The 19,030-nt window shown below is 38.1% G+C and overlaps 1 protein-coding gene across 1 annotated transcript; it reads right to left on the bottom strand.

The window, feature by feature from the left end:
- Positions 1-1,001: 1,001 nt before the first annotated feature.
- On the bottom strand, positions 1,002-18,580 carry LOC144657676 (uncharacterized). Its single transcript, XM_078518032.1, has 17 exons — positions 18,427-18,580; positions 16,904-17,020; positions 14,200-14,364; positions 13,697-13,825; positions 11,118-11,231; positions 10,045-10,179; positions 8,535-8,645; positions 8,036-8,146; positions 7,356-7,487; positions 6,816-6,923; positions 6,135-6,245; positions 4,960-5,097; positions 4,175-4,321; positions 3,253-3,381; positions 1,786-1,920; positions 1,286-1,364; positions 1,002-1,206 (listed from the first exon to the last, which is right to left on the bottom strand). Exons 1-17 carry the CDS (start codon positions 18,521-18,523, stop codon positions 1,071-1,073), a joined length of 2,094 nt encoding a protein of 697 aa, XP_078374158.1. The 5' UTR covers positions 18,524-18,580; the 3' UTR covers positions 1,002-1,070.
- Between the last annotated feature and the right edge of the window lie 450 nt (positions 18,581-19,030).

Here is a 19,030-nt window from a genome sequence, read left to right as displayed (position 1 = left end):
GAAGTCAAATCAAAAACCTTCAACCCCTAACTGATGATTAAATAAATGATTGGTCACTTGATTTGTTTTTTAGCAAAGGGGGTGGGTCATGTAATTTTCAACCCCCTATCAGGGGTGGGTCAGTCAGTTTTGAGCCAGAAAGAAGGGGTGGGTCACAAATTTTCAAGCCACCACTTTTCCAATTGCTCCGGCCCATCCCGACTCACTCTTATCTTCTTTGTAAAAATTTCGATGTGTTTATATGAGAAGGAGGGAACCGAAACTCCAGCCTGGTCACTAGTATGCAACTTTTTTTTTTGAGAAAATAGCTTAACTTTCGTAACTGGGCGGTCAAAATGGCATAATTTTGCCTTGTATCTATTTCCACTTTAAAAATACCTATGCGAATAAGTAAAGTTACAAGGGTCGATATATATAAAGCTACGAATTAGTCGCAAACGATGCAACTTAACTTTGGTATCGTCCCTTAAATTTTATTTGCGAAGATCTGATGCTTCAAAAGTCAACAATACCGATGCAATTTTATAATTATCGAGCGCCAACTGTTGTAACCGTGGCATTCCGTTGAGCGAACGCCTTTAGAGACCTTGATACTTCACTTCTTCTTCTTGATTAGTTTTATCCCAGCTGTTATCTGAACTACTCTGCTCCCTGTGATGAAGTGCTTATTAAATTAAAGACAACCAAAGTTACAACAAGGCAAAGCAAATGGAGTTTATTGAGTTCCATTACAATATTTGCAGACAGACATTATCAAATCTCAGTAACTTAAACATCAATGACGTGACAAACAGAAGTTCGCACATGTAGTTATATTTTTAAACATGACAAGTTTAACAAGAGTCGTTCGTAGCCAAGTATAGTATGTTAGAAAGCATGTAAACAGATTTAACTTAAAATAGAAAAGCAAATGCACAATGTCAGCTTTCATAACAGTAAAAGTTTTTTGTTATTTGTCTATAAACAGACTGCAAGGATAGCTGTTTGGGAGTAAAACGGTCATTAAGATTCCGTTAAAATTAATTGAGTGAAGTAAATTAATATTAAATCAATTACAAATTAAACTAAAGTTAACAACAGCAAAGCAAGCAGCAGCCGCGATTGATCTTTGGCGCCCAAGCGGTCCAAGACTGAGGACACTCCGGTGTCCGCTGACATGAAGACAGTGACGAACCGACCCAATGTGAAGAGCACAGCGTACAGGGGCTAAAATAAAAAAATAAATATCAGAGATAAGTTGGGAAATATTTTTCGTAACTTATCAGTTAAAATCTAAAGGACTCGCCTGTATCCTTCCTTGCACTTGCACTTTCTTTTATTGCACTCCCAGTGTTGTCTGCAGTGGCATACTTCCGAGGAAACATCTACATATAAAGAAAATATCAGATTTATTTATTTTTTACATAACGCTATAATTTAGTTTTTCACATAACGCTATAATTCTTGGAACAAGCTACATTTTTGGAACAAGTTCAAGGGTTCGCAGTGTTTCACTAAAGGAGTGAACAAGCGAAGTGTCTTGAATTTTCTAATTGCGCACCACTTGCATTTCCGAGGACGATATTATTTAACTAACAAGCTGGTGTGATGTTTTTTGATATTGGCTTCAGCTTTGCTCATTAACGAGACATTTATCTTATGAGGCAGAATAAAATAAATCCTTGCCGGGCGTCCAAAATATAACTTCTTTACTTGATCTAAAATAAAGTTTAATGTGGCCACAGTTCTTGCGGGGGAAAATTTACGTGTACGGTCGGTAAGTTAACCGGTTTTACTAATACTCACCCCGGCCAGGCTTGATGCATCCTCCGGCCGTTCTCACATATCCTGCATCACACAGACAAGTGTATGTCCCTGGATAGTTTACGCATTTTTGATTACCGCCGCATGGATTCACCAATTCAGAACATTCGTCCAAATCTGAAGTGAAATAAGATATATCTCCTGATAATTACAACCAAACTCAAGAATATCACCGAGCTTACAATTTACCTTCTTTATTATTTATTACACACTTGATGCTTTCAACATTGCTGATCCTAGCAGTATGCAGGATAGCCTTCTACGTAATCGATGGCTCCTTAAAACGACTGCGCGGGAGGCTTTATGCAGGACGCGTGGCATAGAAAATGGCCCAGCTCAACACGAGTCTCTCGGAAAATCCAGGAAAATCCAGGCCCTACAATATTTGATATTATTGACCCAACGACAACAGTATATGTTGACTACAGCCAAGGAAATGAATCTCTCTTTGGAGAAAATGCTAGTAATTAAGCAATGTGTAGCAATGTCACTTAGTGCTATTATTTATCATCATTGACTTCTTCAACTTTGAATAATATTTTGGGTTTTGAAAATAACCTGTGCACTTCTATAAGATATTCTGTGCGAACAAATGATTATTTGCTCTTATGTCCCAGGCATTGCTTCAATGTTTGACATTACAACTGACATTACATGTACATTACAACTGATACAGTGAGTCGTTAACAGGAAGTGTGTTTATGACATCTAACGATGACCCGTTTATGTCTCTTCAAAATTCACTTCAAGAGGTTTTTTTCTCAGCAAAACTACAATTGTTGTTTGCTAACTATTGGTATTAATACACCGTCGAGATATGGCCACCGGAATACGTAATTAACTTTCATCTGTTTTCTCATGTTTGGAAATCGTGATGAAACACTCACACGCGTTTTTGAAATAGTACTTCAAGTTGTTACCAACAATTTAACCACTCCTTTCATACACAATGATTTTGGTATTAAATGTATACCTTAAGGCTACTATTTATTGCGATTCTTAAATTTTGCCATTTAGAAAACTGCGTATTTTGCGAGTGTTTCGATTTTGCGACTTTTCAAAGATTTTGCTGAGGCAAATACAACCGACTTCAGCGCTTGAGAAAATATAATAATATAATAATGAAAAAAGAGTGATGAACAGGGCAAGAATTGGAATTTATTTTTGTTGAAGAAAGATAAGGTAGTTATTTTTGGTAGGGAAACACAAAAAGTAACGTACTAATCTCAACAAGAACACTTTGTCAAAAGAAAAAAACGCAAAAAGCGTCCTTTTTTGTTCTTGCTTAAACTGCAAATTTATGTACTAAATGAATTCACAAAAAGGAAGAATGAAATTTGGAATTATCAAGCCCCCACACGTACGCATTGCGGACCTATTTTTCTTAGTTTGGTGTCGCAAGATGTGTAAGCTGTTGTAAACAAAGACATGATACACAAATCAACTTACCCTCGCAGATATCTTTGTTTTTAGCATTATTTCGGTATCCAGCATCGCATTTGCATTGGTAGCCGCCTTTCGAGTTTACACAGACGGAGTTAGAAGAACAAGGTTTGGTTGTCATGCATTCATCAATATCTGCGTGTAGAGTGAAAAAAAAGGTTCTTTTTATATTGTTGCATAACAAAAACCGTCGTTTAATATTACTTTAAAAAATAATTTGTTGAAATAATCAAAAACAGCGCCTTCATGTTGAAAACTGCACATTAGGCGGGATCGGATAAAACAGTAATTTTAAACGCACGGCTAGTACGACGACACTTGTATTAGACAAAATATTTGGCCGATATTTCGACTAGTCAACTAGTCTTCTACAGGGCCAGAGCTGGAGTGAGATAAAATTTAACGGCTCCTAATATATAAAATTTAAATTAAAGTATACAAGTGGATAATACGTAACATGATAGCCATATAAGGAAAAAGCATAAAATACAGCGACGAGGGTGTAATATATACGTATAAAGAAAATACACGCACTAATAATATATAAAAGATGAAAAAAAAGTAATCTAAATAATAATAATATTAATATAAAATACAAATGAAATAAAAATAATAATAAACTGAAGCTAGCTTTCATATAACGATCTAAAGATATAACAAATCACTGTTCAGAGCGTCTATTGAGAGTTTTTCTAGTACTTGCATCTTCAAGCTACGTGAGATCCGACAAAGAGTTGTGCCATAGTCTTCCTAACGTTGTGTGGCCCTTTGCATTTAATCGTCCCACATATTAGGCGGGATAGTTCTAACACCCACAATCAGTAGCCCACAATAGGAAATATCCCCCCAAATTTTTCACTTTGTATCTAATTTATTTTACTTTAATTTGCTCCTGGCCATGGCTCTTACGTGGTTACTCAGGTTTTACCTTGGCATATCGTTTGCGCCTGCAGTCCACCTCCTACAGACTTCAGTTCATAACCTTTTTTACAAACGCAGATATAATTTCCTTTTACTTTGTCACAACTGGAAAGAGATGGGCACACAAAACCTCTCTTGAAACACTCTGTCACAACTGAAAGAAAAAGAACACGATTGATCTTCAGCTGCTATTGGCGTTTCAACTTTTAAATTTTTCTTCCGGTAATGAGAATAAACAAATGAAATCATGGGATTATATATGAACGGACGGACACCTCTCACATCTTAACGGACACCTTTATAGGACGGACACCTCCATAAGACGGAAACCTAGTGTTGGTCCCGTCCCTGCCGTTTTTTATTCATTTTACTGTAAAGACACACACCTCTCTAAGACGGGCAGTTTGAGCCGTTTCTGACGTTGTCCGTTTTAGAGAGAGTTACCTGACTGTATATCTCTCTTACATATTCTTTCACCTACTCGGCTGCCAAACGTTACAACAACCTTAATGCTACAACAAAGAACTACTGTTATGTTAGGTCCTTTTATATCAATACTGGTCTGGCACATATAGATCTTAAATTTGTTACATTGTTTTATTTTTATTTAGTATTTATTGTATTTAGTAAGTATTATTGTTGTTATTATTATTGTTATTCTTATTATCATTATATGTATAGTTTACTTTAGATGCACAGCTTGATTGTAAATAATTGTTAACGCTTTTAATTCTGTGCCTAATGTAGTATCTATCTATCTTTATATCTGTTCACTGTCTTACAACAACATACCTTCGCACTTTCCATCGGCAGAGGTTCTAGCTGTACCTTCACGACATTTGCATTCTGGCTCGTTAGGAAACAACAGATCAACAACACAAACGTCTTGATCGCCACACTTGTCAAGTGCTGCAGGGCATGCCAGAGAAGCTATGCAATGATGAAGAAATAGGTCAAGACAGTCATACTAGACATTTGTCAACAACTAAACGACTCGACCACTATAAGTACCCAAAAGAGCTCTTTCACATGCTAGGCCCGAGGGGAAGGGGCACCCAGTATATCTTTTGGGTGGGGTGTGCCGCTCGGAATTTGACTCCCTTACCCTACACCAGACCATCCCGGTTCAGCTGAATTTGCAACCCTGTACTAGACTAGACACCGAAAACCCTATACCCTATCCCAGACTTTTTTTAGAACTGTATTAGTATTAGTGTTTTAATGGAAAACCATCTGTCGCAATGATTTTATTTACGTTTAGTTTGGGGAAGTCTTTTCCTCTTCCGAGTTTATTCCTATTCTGGACTTAATTCGCCATGTCAGCAATCAGTTCTCCAGCAAATGCAACATTTTTCTAGACCAAAACTCTCTGATTCCTATACCCTGTCTCAGACTAAACTGCTTGAGAACCATACCCTTCACAGCGCACATACCTATATAGCTCGTATATAGGTGTACCCCCCCCCCCCCCCCCCACACCAAACTGCTAAGGCCTAAAATCGTCCATAACTTGTCCGAACACTTACTTTTTAATGCGAGACCTTGGTAATTATATATAACTAGAGTTCGCTACGACTGTGTGAGACAAATTTTGGTGCTAAACCGCTATCAACCAATACTGTACTGACAATGGCCTCGAAGACTCCCTCACAGACTAGAACAAACTTATCCAATAGAATTCCCAGTAGAACTTTCATAGAAAAGGGCTGAGGGGAAATAAATTCTTAATATATACAACAGTAGTATTGATTCAAGTACGATGAGGAGTATAATGAAATGATTTTACATCACAATTAGTATTTAGAACCATTTAAGAACACAATAACAAGTTTGTTTCGGCTACAAGTCTTGGATAAGCGGAAGGTAATGTATTCTAGAAATACATTCTCTTTGCCATCTTTAAGGAAAATGGCAAAATGAAAACTATCTTAGCGTCGTCTCTCGTTGGCTTTTAATTTACAACTTACCTCTGCAAAATTGTCCATTTCCTGTTAGTTTTCCCCTGCAGTAACATTTTCCCTGAATACAGTCGGCCTTGTTATGGCAGTCCCCATCCTGGTTGCACGGATGTTGTGGTGCTTGAGAAAAGAGAGAATTGAGAATCTGAGAATTTCAAAATGTTTAACATTGAATACAGCATATTTTTTAGGTGTGTAGCTTCAAAAAAGCGAATATCCCGATTGAACTTTTCGTTCTGCTATTACAGGAACGTAACTAGCAGGAGGCGAGACGAGGCCCTTGCCTGACGTCTTGTTCTTGAAGTGCTACTGCGATCAAATTTTGGGATACCTGTTTTTTCGTCCGATCCCAAAATATCCCAGGTATCCCAAAATTTGACGTAGTAGCACTTTAACCCAAAATTAAAAACAATAATATGTTTAGTTGGGAAAATAATTCCCAGTTGAAAAAGATTGATTTTTCAAGAAAAATGATTACGAAAGAGTTATTCAGAGCCATTAGTTCTCCAATTTTTCTGAAAGGCATCTTGCCTCAACTGTGCCAAAGGTCTGGTGTTCACCGTACAAATTGTCTGCATTGTCTAATTTGTGCAAAGTCGGAAATGTAATCTTTTGCTTGTATTTTTCTATACTTCTTCTTGCTCTCTCCCTTGCGTGCTATATAACAAAACGATTCCTCAGTATCCTTACCACGTTTGCAAGTCTTTTGTCCTTCTTTTATAAGCTCGTCTTTGCACTTGCATGTTCCATTGTCACAAGTGGAATAATCCTTATTGCAGTCATTATCACTGAGGCAATCTGCGGTAATATAAAGTAGAGCATATTGTCAAGAGGCTTCTAATAAGTTGTGGAGGGGAACAGTACGGAATCCCAGGAAAAAAGGTGAGGGAAGCAGGACTGGACAATATAATACAAAGGATTTTTTTCTGCTCAACCAGGAGCCAGCATTCGCCGAGCCGTTTGGAAATGGTCTGCAGAGACTCGTTTCCAAGGGGCTCATTCATTTATTCGCTCCGACTTTTGCCGAGTTTACTTCGTTTCGGCACGAGTAACTGCCCCTGGGTCTCCGAGGTTGGGTTTTGCATCGCCTTGCAAGGTGTCGGAAGAATCTTTTTGAGCATATGTCCAAACTACGCATATCGGAAGATAACTGTTGTGTATGGATAACAAATAGCAGGGACTTTTCTCGACCACATACGGCATTATATTAATATTGAACAAAAAACCTACCAACACATTTGCCTTCCTTATTATTAAAATAACCCTTGTCACATCTACACACAGGTTGATCTTTGGGCATCAAAGGGTCCTTGAGGCATGTGCCATGGCCGCATTGGAAATCGTTTGGGCATGGATCCGATGCTGAAAAGGAAGGTGTTGATAGCAAATGTAACCACAGAGTTTGTGTTGTTCTAAAGAAATGCTCTTTTTGCCTTCAAAAAGTTATAAATTAAGTGAATAAAAACAAAGACAAAATCTCATTTGTCTTTAATTTTCTGCGCTTTAAAGTGTGTGGGAGGGGGTAGGTATTACTGTTAAGAAACTCGTCGAAAATGCCTCCAGGCGCCTCCCAGAAGCTGACTCCACCCCTGTCGTCTTCATATAGCACGCGGCAAAGGGAGAAGCACACCAGGTCGGAGCAGGGGATGATGGGAAGGAAGAAGGGAAGTCGTCTTCCTCTTTCGCCTTCTCCCTACCCATCTCACCTTGCGCTCTCCTTGTCGGTACCCATCTCTCCATGCGCGCTGTACTCCCTTTGCTGTATAAAGACGACTGGGGACGAGTCAGTCCCAGAAAAAATAAAAACCCACCTTTTAATGCATTTTGAATTGATAGAGAACTGTTTTACAATAAGATCCACACATACCCCCCTCTATTATAAAGAGCCATAGCGATAATGCAATAATTACTTCTGCAATATGCTCCATTTCCTACTGTGTATCCTTGACAAATGCATTTGTCTTCTTCACATTTTGCCCAAGGACTGCAATCTATGTCATCTTTGCATGGATGTAAAGGCGCTGGAAGAGTCAAAATGAAAATCCAATTAACGATCGAGAAAAATATGTGAACGCTTTTATAACCAGTGAAATAACTTTGATGGCAAAATTCTCCAACCAATAAACACGAAGGGATTTGAAATATTGTTGGGCTGAAAGGTTTTCAAAGTTAGTCTAGTGTCCTTGTAACTCTAAATTATAACGCCCGGGAGACACATTTTGGTTTCAATATAATGCTATGGTTTTGTAATTTAGATCCATTGTAGTATTTTTTTGCAAACATTAAGATTTATAACAAGTATTCAAAGCTTAATAAAACAAACTAAACTTAGCCGTGACACAGTCCCTTTAATGCAAATACTTGTGAAGGGAATGTCTCAACTTATATTGTTAAGTTCTATGTTCTCACCAGCCTCGCATTTTGTCTCGCCTATAATCAGTTCTTGCTCGCACGTGCACTTTTCTTGGACACTGTCACATATAGAATAAGTCTTCGTGCAGTGTTCATTGATGAAACACTCTAAAAAAGAGGATGATCATATGTTAATATCTCAAGTTGTTTTACCGTGGTTCAATCGATTAACCATTCAATAAATCAATTATTGATCAATCGTTCTTCCTTAAATCAATTTCGTTAAATCATATAAACGTCTGTACACGTTTATAAGTGAGGAGTGGCACAGTATTAGAAATCTGAACGTCCCAGATTCAAACCTCTACTCTGCTACTAGGGGACCATTCATTATTTATGCCAGGGGGTGGGCTGGCAAGATTCGTTATAGACAAAACCAAAACATGTTGACCCCCTTCCAAACCAAAAAAAAAAAAACACTACGACCTCCCCCACCCCCCAAAAACAAAACAAAAAAACAGGAACTAGCCTACTAACAAACAGTGTTTATTTTGTAGCAAAATAGCCTGCTTTGCAGGCTCGCATCCAAAAACAAACTAGCGACGAAAACATTAGTGAAGGAGGAAGTGACAGTGAGGAGGACATTGTTTTGTGCACCTCGGAGAGTGAAAACAAGGGGGGGGGGGGGGGGGGGGGGGGGGGGGGTGCCCCCCCCCCCCCGGGGGGGGGGTCCCGCCCCGGCCGGCATATGGGAGATTTTTTTTGTTTTTTCTCCTCCTCCCCGGGTTTTTTCCCGGGTTTCCCGGTTTTCCTCCCCCCCAAAAAAAAAAAAAAAAAAAATCAATAATTAAACCACCATATAAAAAAACCCGGGCGGAAAAGGGAAACCCCCCCCCGAAGAAATTAAAAATGTATATACATTTTACATTTACATTTTTTACGGAGGAAACTCCCCTGGTGCCAGTTATATTCCGCCATTAAACATGATCTGCACACAACATTGCAACATCATTTTTACGAAATCAAGACTGTTTTTTTATTGACATTAATACTGTAATACACACGATCATAAAGATCTACTGGCCAATGCGGATAACAAACGAGGAGATTAGAGCAAGAGCAGGAATGGAGACAATAAGCAAGCAAGCAAGCAAGCAACTTTCCACATCCGAAACGAAAATTTCATCGCGACTGTTAACAAGAGTCACCGAGTTTTTACAACTTATCACGATGGCCTCTGCGCAGATTTTATTTACGTCGATCGATCGAGTCGCTTCTGCGAATTTTAGCTTATTTGTTACAGAAATAACAACAATTACCGAACTAAAACATTTATATTGATTGATTGATTGATTGATCGATTGATTGATTGATTGATTGATTGATTGATTGATTGATTGATTGAGTGATTGATTGATTGATTGATTGATTGATTGATTGATTGATTGATTGATTGATTGATTGATTGATTGATTGATTGATTGATTGGGAAGTGGGAAGGCGGACTGTGGTTACTTTGGGAACTTTATAGTTTAAATCCAGTGCCTAGTGTGTGTATACAACTTACCAATACACTTTCTCGTGTTCATGTTTCTTCTAAATCCAATCTTACATCTACATTCGGTCTTTTCAGGAAAAAAAGGATCAATATAACACTCAGCGTTGTCACCACAGTCGGTATTCGCTGGACAGGCTATCGCCGCTAACAAAATAAAATAAACCACTTTATTAACAAAATAAAATAAACATGTTATGTTATGTTCGCGACACTTATTGTTCGCGTCACTTTAATTTCGGGTCTTTTTTTAATCGCGAAATTCGCGAAATTAAAGTGTCGCGAAAATTTCATGTAATAAGGTAGATGTCACACGAGATAAAACACTAAACCAGGATTGACCTTAGCTTTCTACAGGACTGTTCATTTTGTATATCGGTTGCATTCTGACAGATTTAATCAAAGAAACACACGATCCGTTTTTAGTGCAAAATCGTTGCTTAAACAGGCCAATACATCTGTAATTAATCCAGATCCCCTTTTCAGAGGTTTTTAATGATTACGTCAAAACGTTTTCAGCCAGAAGAAGGGATGTGTCGAGCAGAAAGTAACGAGAATAAGAAAGCCGAAAAACGGAAGGAAAAGGGGTATTGAACGAAAAAATCGAGCTGAGTAAAATTAAGTAATATTCACATATAGGGGGTTGACTGTTTAGCACTAAAGCATGAAAAAAAAAACAGGGGAAAAAGTATGTGATGACTAAATAAATCAGCGAATAAAGTAATAGTGGAATGGGAGAGAACAAGTAAGGTATTTCATAGTTTCCCGTTAATTTGTTTTATTAAAAGGCTCGGTAATACGGGCAGCATTTTTGTTCAACTTGTATCGCAACATTGTTGCATTGCAAGTTGAACGAGTTGTTTCCCGTATTACTAGCGTGCACTCAACTTGTCTCGCAACAAATTTCGGTGTTGAAAGTTGAAAAAAAAAATGTTGCAAAAAGTTGACCTGTAACCTGCCAGTTCTGTGCTCGTCAGCTGCAACGGTTTGGGTGTGAGAGCAACATATAGAATACGTACTCCAAAGATCGGAAAACTGTGTTCAGCCACCTTAAACAAATGCCATAAGCTTTGAATGGTTCTTACCTCTGCAGTATTTACCATTCCCAGCGAAAAATCCCGTACATCGACAATATCCGTCGTAACAAATTCCCTGAGCAGATTTGCAATCACTATCACTGGAACAGCTCACTGGGTCGCCTAGGTTGTTAAAAAAATCAAAACTACTCATTATTGAGACAAATAGTAATTCATTGCATTGGATTGACTGATTTTAAAGTGATAAACTATTTTCATCATCATCATTTATCCGTTCTCCAAGTGGAGAATTGGGCCGTAAGCTCTTAGTCCATCAGCTGAGATCCGAAAATTTGGGTTCATGGCTCACTTTCGGGGAACAAACGAAACATGTTTTATCTTAATCCTTGCCTATTGAGCATCACAAAAATGTATGATAGCAAGGTTGGAACGGTAGCTTTCACTTATAAATTGAATTTTAAATTGGCTCCCCTATACGCTTCTTAATTTGGCCGCCATCTTGGATTTTTGGGGTGAAAAAGCTACAAAGCTGCCTGCATTCTTTTAACGTAAACGAATCGCTTTCAAACGCAAATTTAAAACTTATTGGAACTAACAACATGATTTCGTTCATTCTAGTGTTTCAAAAACAACAACGTGATGTCATATGTGACGTCGCCACGGCTGATTATTGTTCACAATATGACTGTTTGTACCACAAAATAAAGCAAAAAGTGCAGATTTAAAAATTATTTCACGAAGAAAAGAAAGCGCGTAGATAAAATACCAATGCCATTCAAGTGTCTTGAATAAATCCCCCTAAAAAACAATCGTCATTTTCCAACCCAGCCCTTTATTTCAAACATATCGTCCCACGGACATGCAAAGTACTTTAAAAAAGAGGGAAGAGGTGCGAAGACCAGAAAAGTGGAGCTTTGCCAACATACGAAACGTACGTCCGAGCTATGGCGATTAGCGGGGAGGAGTTGCAGTATCCGAGGTGATCATTAAAGATACGAAAGCATAAGTGTATCAGCTGTACGAGAAGACGTGTCAGAGTGTGGATGTGCTGTGCTATGAGATTCACGGCGCCAGGGAAAGTGAAGCCAAAGAAAAGTGAACGGCGCCCGGGAAAGTAAAGCCAGAGGTTCTCCCACCACGCGAGGCATCTCTACTAACCGAACTCAATGTTACAAGAGGAAATTTTCAAGCCACAATCTAGAGAAGAGCTACTGATTCCCTTCCGGTAATTCCTTCACCGCTCCAGAAGAGTTGACAGAAGCATAGCAGCAGTGAAGGAGGACTTTATACGAGTGTGGCGATTCTGTCTGTTCTGTACTCAACAATCTCTTAACTGAGCCCTATTCTAACCTTATGCGTAGACGTAGCTATGTAATCTGATTTGGCGTATACTGATTAATGATGTAGTATACTTGAAAAAACGTAGCATTGCGATGGAACGCCTTTATGGTAATTTTGTTATTTTAGATGATTGAGGAGCAAAAGGAAAACGAGCTGAAAAACAAAATGACGGACATTGCGACCTCATTTATTGCGTACTTTGCTTTTATTACCGTAAACAATGCTAAAATAATGTCCCAAATATGTAGTACCTCTCAAATATATATCTAAGCAAAAAATCAGTAAGTATTTAAGAACGAATAAAACAAATTAAGGATTTTTGTTTTAAAATCCAAGATGGCGGCCAAAAGAAGGATATGAGAGCAAATTTCAAATTCGATTTACACAGTGAAAGCTACCGTTTTATCCTTGCTATCACACATTTTTATGATGCTTAATAGTCAAAGAGTAATATAAGACAAGTTTCGTTTGTTCCCCTTAAGTGAGCCATACAACCCCACTAGCTGATGGACTATCTCTGCATCCAGGCTGTTCTGTCCTCCGCAGCCGATGCTGCTGCTGCCCATGATCTTAAACCTTTCTTTTCCAGCTCCCTTTCGACAGTTTTCTGGGCTGATCCAGCTCTTATTTTTCCTTGTCCTGTAGCCTAGAACAGCCTTGGCCGTCCCACAGTAAGAGACAAACTATTTTACAGCGGTGATAAAGTTTTCGTGTGTACACCGTACACTGTTTTTTTAGTTGACACTCGTGTAAGCTAGAAGGCAGGCATCGTGATACAGTAAACACCCGCAAATAAGAACAAGTGGATTAAGAAGATCAAGCTGAAATTTAGCCAATAAATCACCATATATATAAGACCCAATTTAGTCTGATAAATCATGCAAACAGCTTTCATATTGCGCCTCTTTATCTAAATGCTACCCTCCATAATAGGCACTACCCCCCCCCCACACACACACACACCCCCCCTCCCCCCCCCTTTTTCCACCAGTTATTCACTGGTTCCTGGTTAAGAGGCAGTGTCACATTTTATAATACGCGGCATGATATTTATTTATTAATATAAAGTGTATGCTGGTTTCATGGTTTCATTTGACAAAACATTGACTACATGTTAATAAAACCTCTCAAAAATGTATACTGTATATTATTTTCAAACTATTTTAAGAACATTTTCAGGCGGATTTTTCACTAAGCACCTGATAAATAAGAAACGCATCGGCCTGATCCCAAAATTACAGTTTTTTACATGCAGGTATTTCTTCTGAGATCGAATAATTTCGTACCTGGATTGCATATTTCTCCGTCTCCTTTCAGCTCATCACGGCACTCGCATTCAGACCCCCAATGACAACGAGAATATTTAGGACAGTTTTTGTCACTTAGACAAGGATTCTTTCTGATGTAGGGATGAGCTGTTAAGACAAGAGAAAACTGTTTAGCTGTGGTATATTATTGTTCTCAGATTGTTATCATAAATTCCAGTCCAAATAGTGCTGATTTTTTTAGTCCAATCAAAGGTAAAATCGCCCGTAATTTTTATTGCAAGATGATGAATAATAAAAAAGAATAAAAATTTTATTTTAAAGGGATTAGTTTTTTTCTCGCGATGTCTGAAAAGAGGTAATGAAATCATTAAGTTATACTGGTATGGAATCAGCATTTACGAGTAAACACCACCCCCCCCCCCCCCCAAGTTTATCTTGTTATCATGGCAATATATGCTTTCCCCGCCATTTCCTCAAGCTTTTAAAAGTGTAAAAATATTTTAGTGTAGTTATTTACTTACAGTCTCTAAAACATTGACTTGGATGGTTGGTAAATCCAAAATATCCATCATTACATTTGCAAGACCACTTGTTTGTTTTCGGGTCTGTCAAACAGTGTGAGTGCCAAAAATGATTATAACGGTCCGAGTGTGCTACACAGAAGTCGCTACTGCACTTTTCCCAAGCTGCCAAGGAGATAAAAAGAAACACACAGTCCAAATAACTAAAAGCAACCAACATCAAATCAAATCAAATCAAAACCTTTATTTAGACACGATGGGGTGTTAATATGTTTTCTACGAAATGAAATGATCAGTGTATAATGAGAGCCAGAGTTCGAGTTTGTTTAACCCTAAGTTTAAGGTTTCTTTCTCGGATACAGTAATAACGATTAACTTATTCTTGGTTGCACATGACGTCATCACAAATCTAAAATCCACAATCGCAAGACCTCTGAGTTTTTATCCTTCACTGGCTTTTTAGACGTCCTTGATATATATGTCGTTGTGAATGTTTACTTGTTTTCCGAGAGTGATGTGACCGCATTTTGTAGCAGAATTTAATGCCGGATGTTTTCATTGATTTCCAACCACTATGTTGGAGCCCAAGCAGTTGGGCTCCAACAACGTGCTCTCTGAATTTGCGTGAAACATTTTGACAGATAACTCGAGTACGAAATAACGTACAGACCTGCGACTTGGACAAGTAGTTTATATTTTATTTTGCTACCACCTGAAATATTCTTAATTTTTTGAACTCAATAGTTTTGGATTTATTTTTTCGCAGCTGAGTGACAGTGAAAACCACCTATTTAAGATGCGCGGCTGAAAGGAATTTTTTTTTACAAAGTTTTTTTTTGTCTTTTTAATACATCACATTTAAAAATAGCTGCAGATAAATTGCATATCTGTTTTTACCTAATTCGAAGAACAGAACGTCATGATCAAGAAATTTTAGCATACCATTTTTATTTAAAGTAAGGTCAGTAAAGTCAGAAGACAGCGCGGTAAAGAATGATTTTTTTTAAATATCCAATCACGCACATCAGGTACCTTATTACATTAAATTTTCGCAACACGTTGATTTTGAGGTGCGCATATTTCGCGACACTTAAATTTCGCGATTTGGCGAAAAAATTTTACGTTGAATCACTTTAATTTCGCGTTTTTGAGTAAGACACAATTTACATTCCCTTGGTGATGTTATTTAACATGTTCTTGAATTAAATAAAAAAACTTTATCAAAGGAACAATAACGTCAAAATTAACAAAAACGCAAGGCCAGGACTAAATCTCGGCAATAGCAACAACAAAGCAGTTCTCACAATGTCTACAAGTAGGTCATGCTTGTACGTGAGTTATTGTTCTAAAGTAAATTTACCACAGCATCCATTAACATTAAAAATTCCTTCCTTTAGTGGTACTTAAATTATTCTTTCTTAACTATTGACATAATGTGAGTCACTTAATTTTCGCGTCATGTTATGTTCGCGATACTTATTGTTTGCGTCACTTTAATTTCGCGACTTTTTTGGAATCGCGAAATTCGCGAAATTAAAGTGTCGCGAAAATTTCTTGTAATAAGGTATAAAATTCCTGACTGGAGACAAAATGGCAAGGCAATATATTGTACATCAATATATGGATTTGTCATGGGTTACGTAACCAAGTCTCGGGGGTGTTATGTGGCATTCTGTACAATGCCTCATTAGCGGGGTGTTGGGTATATATATTGCGTTGTCTTCATTTGTATTCATTCGAGTCTTACGACCGCGTCAGTTCGCCCTTTAAATTAAATACCCAATGACTAAGTTTGATTAGCGTTTTCGAGTATTGGATTATCATGTTATTATATTTATATTGTACTAGCAGATGTTCCGATTTTTGTAAACTTTATAGTTGTTATTAGTTCTCGTTATTTTCAGCATATATTGTTTGCGAAATTTATGTATTTGTGATTGTAAGACATAATAAAGAGGGTCGCACACGGTTCGTGTTGACACACCCCTAAAAGTGGTTGCCTATGACATGATAAATGTTTTATATTCGGTTGAGTGGGGAGCGAATTAGAATATAAGATTATTGACATTGACAAAACGAATGTTTTAAATACTCGCATCGAATTGAGCATTTACTCGAAGTTGGCAAAAACCTGCCGGACTCTGACTTATTTACATGAGTCATCAGGAGATTGTAAAGGATAATTGTATTAAAAACCTCTCTTATTACGAACAAATATTCTTGCAATTGTCGCAAGGTCTGAAAAATTTATAAGCGAAGCTTTCGACTGTATCGCACAGTCTTCATCAGCGATTAAAATCGACTGGGATCGACTGGGAAGGAGTCAAGATTCTTGATAAAGAGTCGGTAGATGTCAAAAAAAAACAAAAACAAAAAAAAAAACAAAGAAGGCCATCCATATCAGACGTCAACGCCCAACGCTGAACAGAGACGGGGGCTATGATTTTCCCCCCATTTTTGACCATCTGTTGTCACGTGATTAAACATTTTGCATTCACGTGACAACGTGAGCTAATTTTAATCGCTGATGAAGACTGTGCGATACAGTCGAAAGCTTCGCTTATGAATTTTTCAGACCTTGCGACAAGAATATTTGTTCGTTTATTTACACACCAAGGTCAAGAATTAGCGTACATAGTGATAATGGCATTATCTTTTATTATAAATAGGAGAAAGGAGTTTGTTACTTTGTTCTATAACTTACTTTCACACTTCGTTTTTCCGTCTCCATAACCATACTGACTGAAACAATGGCACTCTCTTCGGATGCACCTGGCGTCCTTGTGACAGTCATAGCTACTTTCGCAGTTTGCTACCGCAGCTAAAACAGATAATGAAAAAAAAAAAAGAAATACAACTAAACTAAAGGCTTGATAGAAAACTGTAACGTATTCGGCATAATACCCGATTCCCTCTATAGCGCGCGCCTGCAGGGAATCACGGTAGTTGTATTCATCAAACCATGCGCGCGACTCAGCAACGCGTATCGTTGCTGAGTCTCGCGCATGGTTTGATTAATACAACTACCGTGATTCCCTGCAGGCACGCGCTATAGAGGGAATCGGGTATTAGTAACTAAAGGCTTGCTAAAATCAAACAATAGGCCTCTTTAGCTTCGGTTTTTGTTGTCCCATTTCAGACCACGTGATGTTTCCTTTGAGAATTATCCTTTAAGATTCTAACAAATTCATGTGGAAATGAAAATTCTCTCGAGAACAACAAATGATCTGAAATGGGCAATTTACATACCTAGCTAAAGAGGTCTACCGCCCGCTCCAAATGATGCAAAAGCAGTCTTCGACTTTTTAAGGGACTCGCGCTATATAAGAAAACAACTGTCTAAATGCACGCGCAAAATTACGCAATTAACTGTCAAAGCGATGTACGCGCAAAATGACAAATGTATTGAAAAAACCGCATCGTTTGCTTGCGGTTAGTTCCACTCCAGTTTGATTGCGGTTAGTTCTACTCCGGTTTGCTTGAATTGCGGTTAGTTCCACGGTTTGCTTGCGGTTAGTTCCACCCCGGTTTGCTTGCGGTTAGTTCCACTGCGGTTTGCTTGCGGTTAGTTCCACTGCGGTTTGCTTGCGGTTAGTTCCACTCCGGTTTGCTTGCGGTTAGTTCCACTCCGGTTTGCTTGCGATTAGCTTTTATTTGTTAGTAAGGGCAGCACTGTTTTTTTAATTGATAACTGTATCACTAGCGTAGTACTACCTTTTTTACGCCATTTTGCGCGTGCGTTTAGACAGTTGTTTTTCCTATATAGCTCGAGTCCCTTAAAAGTAACGAAAGCCCTTACAATGGTCATGTGGTTTCTTGTTTGCCGTTCTACCAATCAGAAGCCTCGATAGAAAACGGATGGGGCAAAAAAACCCGGTCATGATGCTAGTTTAGAAGGAAACGACAATTTTTCCCTCTCTGACCAGAAAAGTCACTAAGAGAAAGCCGCAATATTTCCATGCACGCGCGCCATTTCCGCGCGAAATTATTTGCGGTGCTGTGGGGATTACCACTTCAACTCTTCATATTAGTATCTTATTATCTTTCTAATTGAAATTTGTAATTATGGTTATTGTGGTTTACTAATTTTGTAACTATAACTGTAACGTTTCTCCCTTCTATGCGTGTAAAGTTAAATATAATCTAAAAATGTACGTGGCAAAGTCCCACGAAAATATTTAAACAAAAAAAAATACACTTAAAGAAAGCCACGTTTACAAAACTTACGGTATTTTTGGTACATTTTGCCGAGGAAGGCGGAAACACTACAAATGAAAATACCGATCGCCAGGCAAATGAGAATCTGTCTTGTAATAAGTCTCATTTCGGGAGAATTTTCGCAGTTCCGCTAAGAACTTGATATGATTGCCATTGCTGCACGAAACGAACGGCGGAATTTAATTGTTGTTTACGTCACAGTAGTAACTGTTTCTATATCTGCTCAGCGCGCGCGCGCGCCGATCTAGTTCCCTGGCAGTCCTCATCGAGCTTGTTTATAATAATAATAATAATAATAATAATAATAATAATAATAATAATAATAATAATAATAATAACTAGTAATAATCATGGATTAGCGGAGTGCGTTCGAGACAATTTTGTGTGCCTTTTATTCCCCAGCTGTATTTCCCCGCTTTACACGATGACCCTCCACAGTTCACCTGAAATGTGTCTAAATCACACATAATAGAATATAGTTGCTAGGAGACTAACTATGGATAGAATGGCACAATAGGCCAATAGCCGCCGAGACTGAAGACAATTCCATAGATCTCCGGTTTCGCTGAGATAAACAACTTGGTAGATTTATTTTGTGACCATGATTGTGGTC

The sequence above is a fragment of the Oculina patagonica genome, chromosome 6 (assembly GCF_052425735.1).
Source record: "Oculina patagonica isolate OP01 chromosome 6, crgOcupat, whole genome shotgun sequence".
NCBI lineage: Eukaryota > Metazoa > Cnidaria > Anthozoa > Scleractinia > Oculinidae > Oculina > Oculina patagonica.
The sequence above is the reverse complement of the archived record's forward strand: the minus strand, read 5'-3'. Positions and strand labels throughout refer to the sequence as shown.

What these genes read in the sequence shown, in the direction of transcription:
- LOC144657676 (XM_078518032.1), bottom strand. Translation starts at nt 18,523, where the DNA reads ATGAGACTTATTACAAGACAGATTCTCATTTGCCTGGCGATCGGTATT. An exon ending in CGGAAAAACGAAGTGTGAAA is followed by an intron (nt 14,365 to 16,903) that starts GTAAGTTATAGA and finishes TCTCCTTGGCAG; the next exon opens with CTTGGGAAAAGTGCAGTAGC. An exon ending in AAATGGAGCATATTGCAGAA is followed by an intron (nt 7,488 to 8,035) that starts GTAATTATTGCA and finishes CTTCCTTTTCAG; the next exon opens with CATCGGATCCATGCCCAAAC.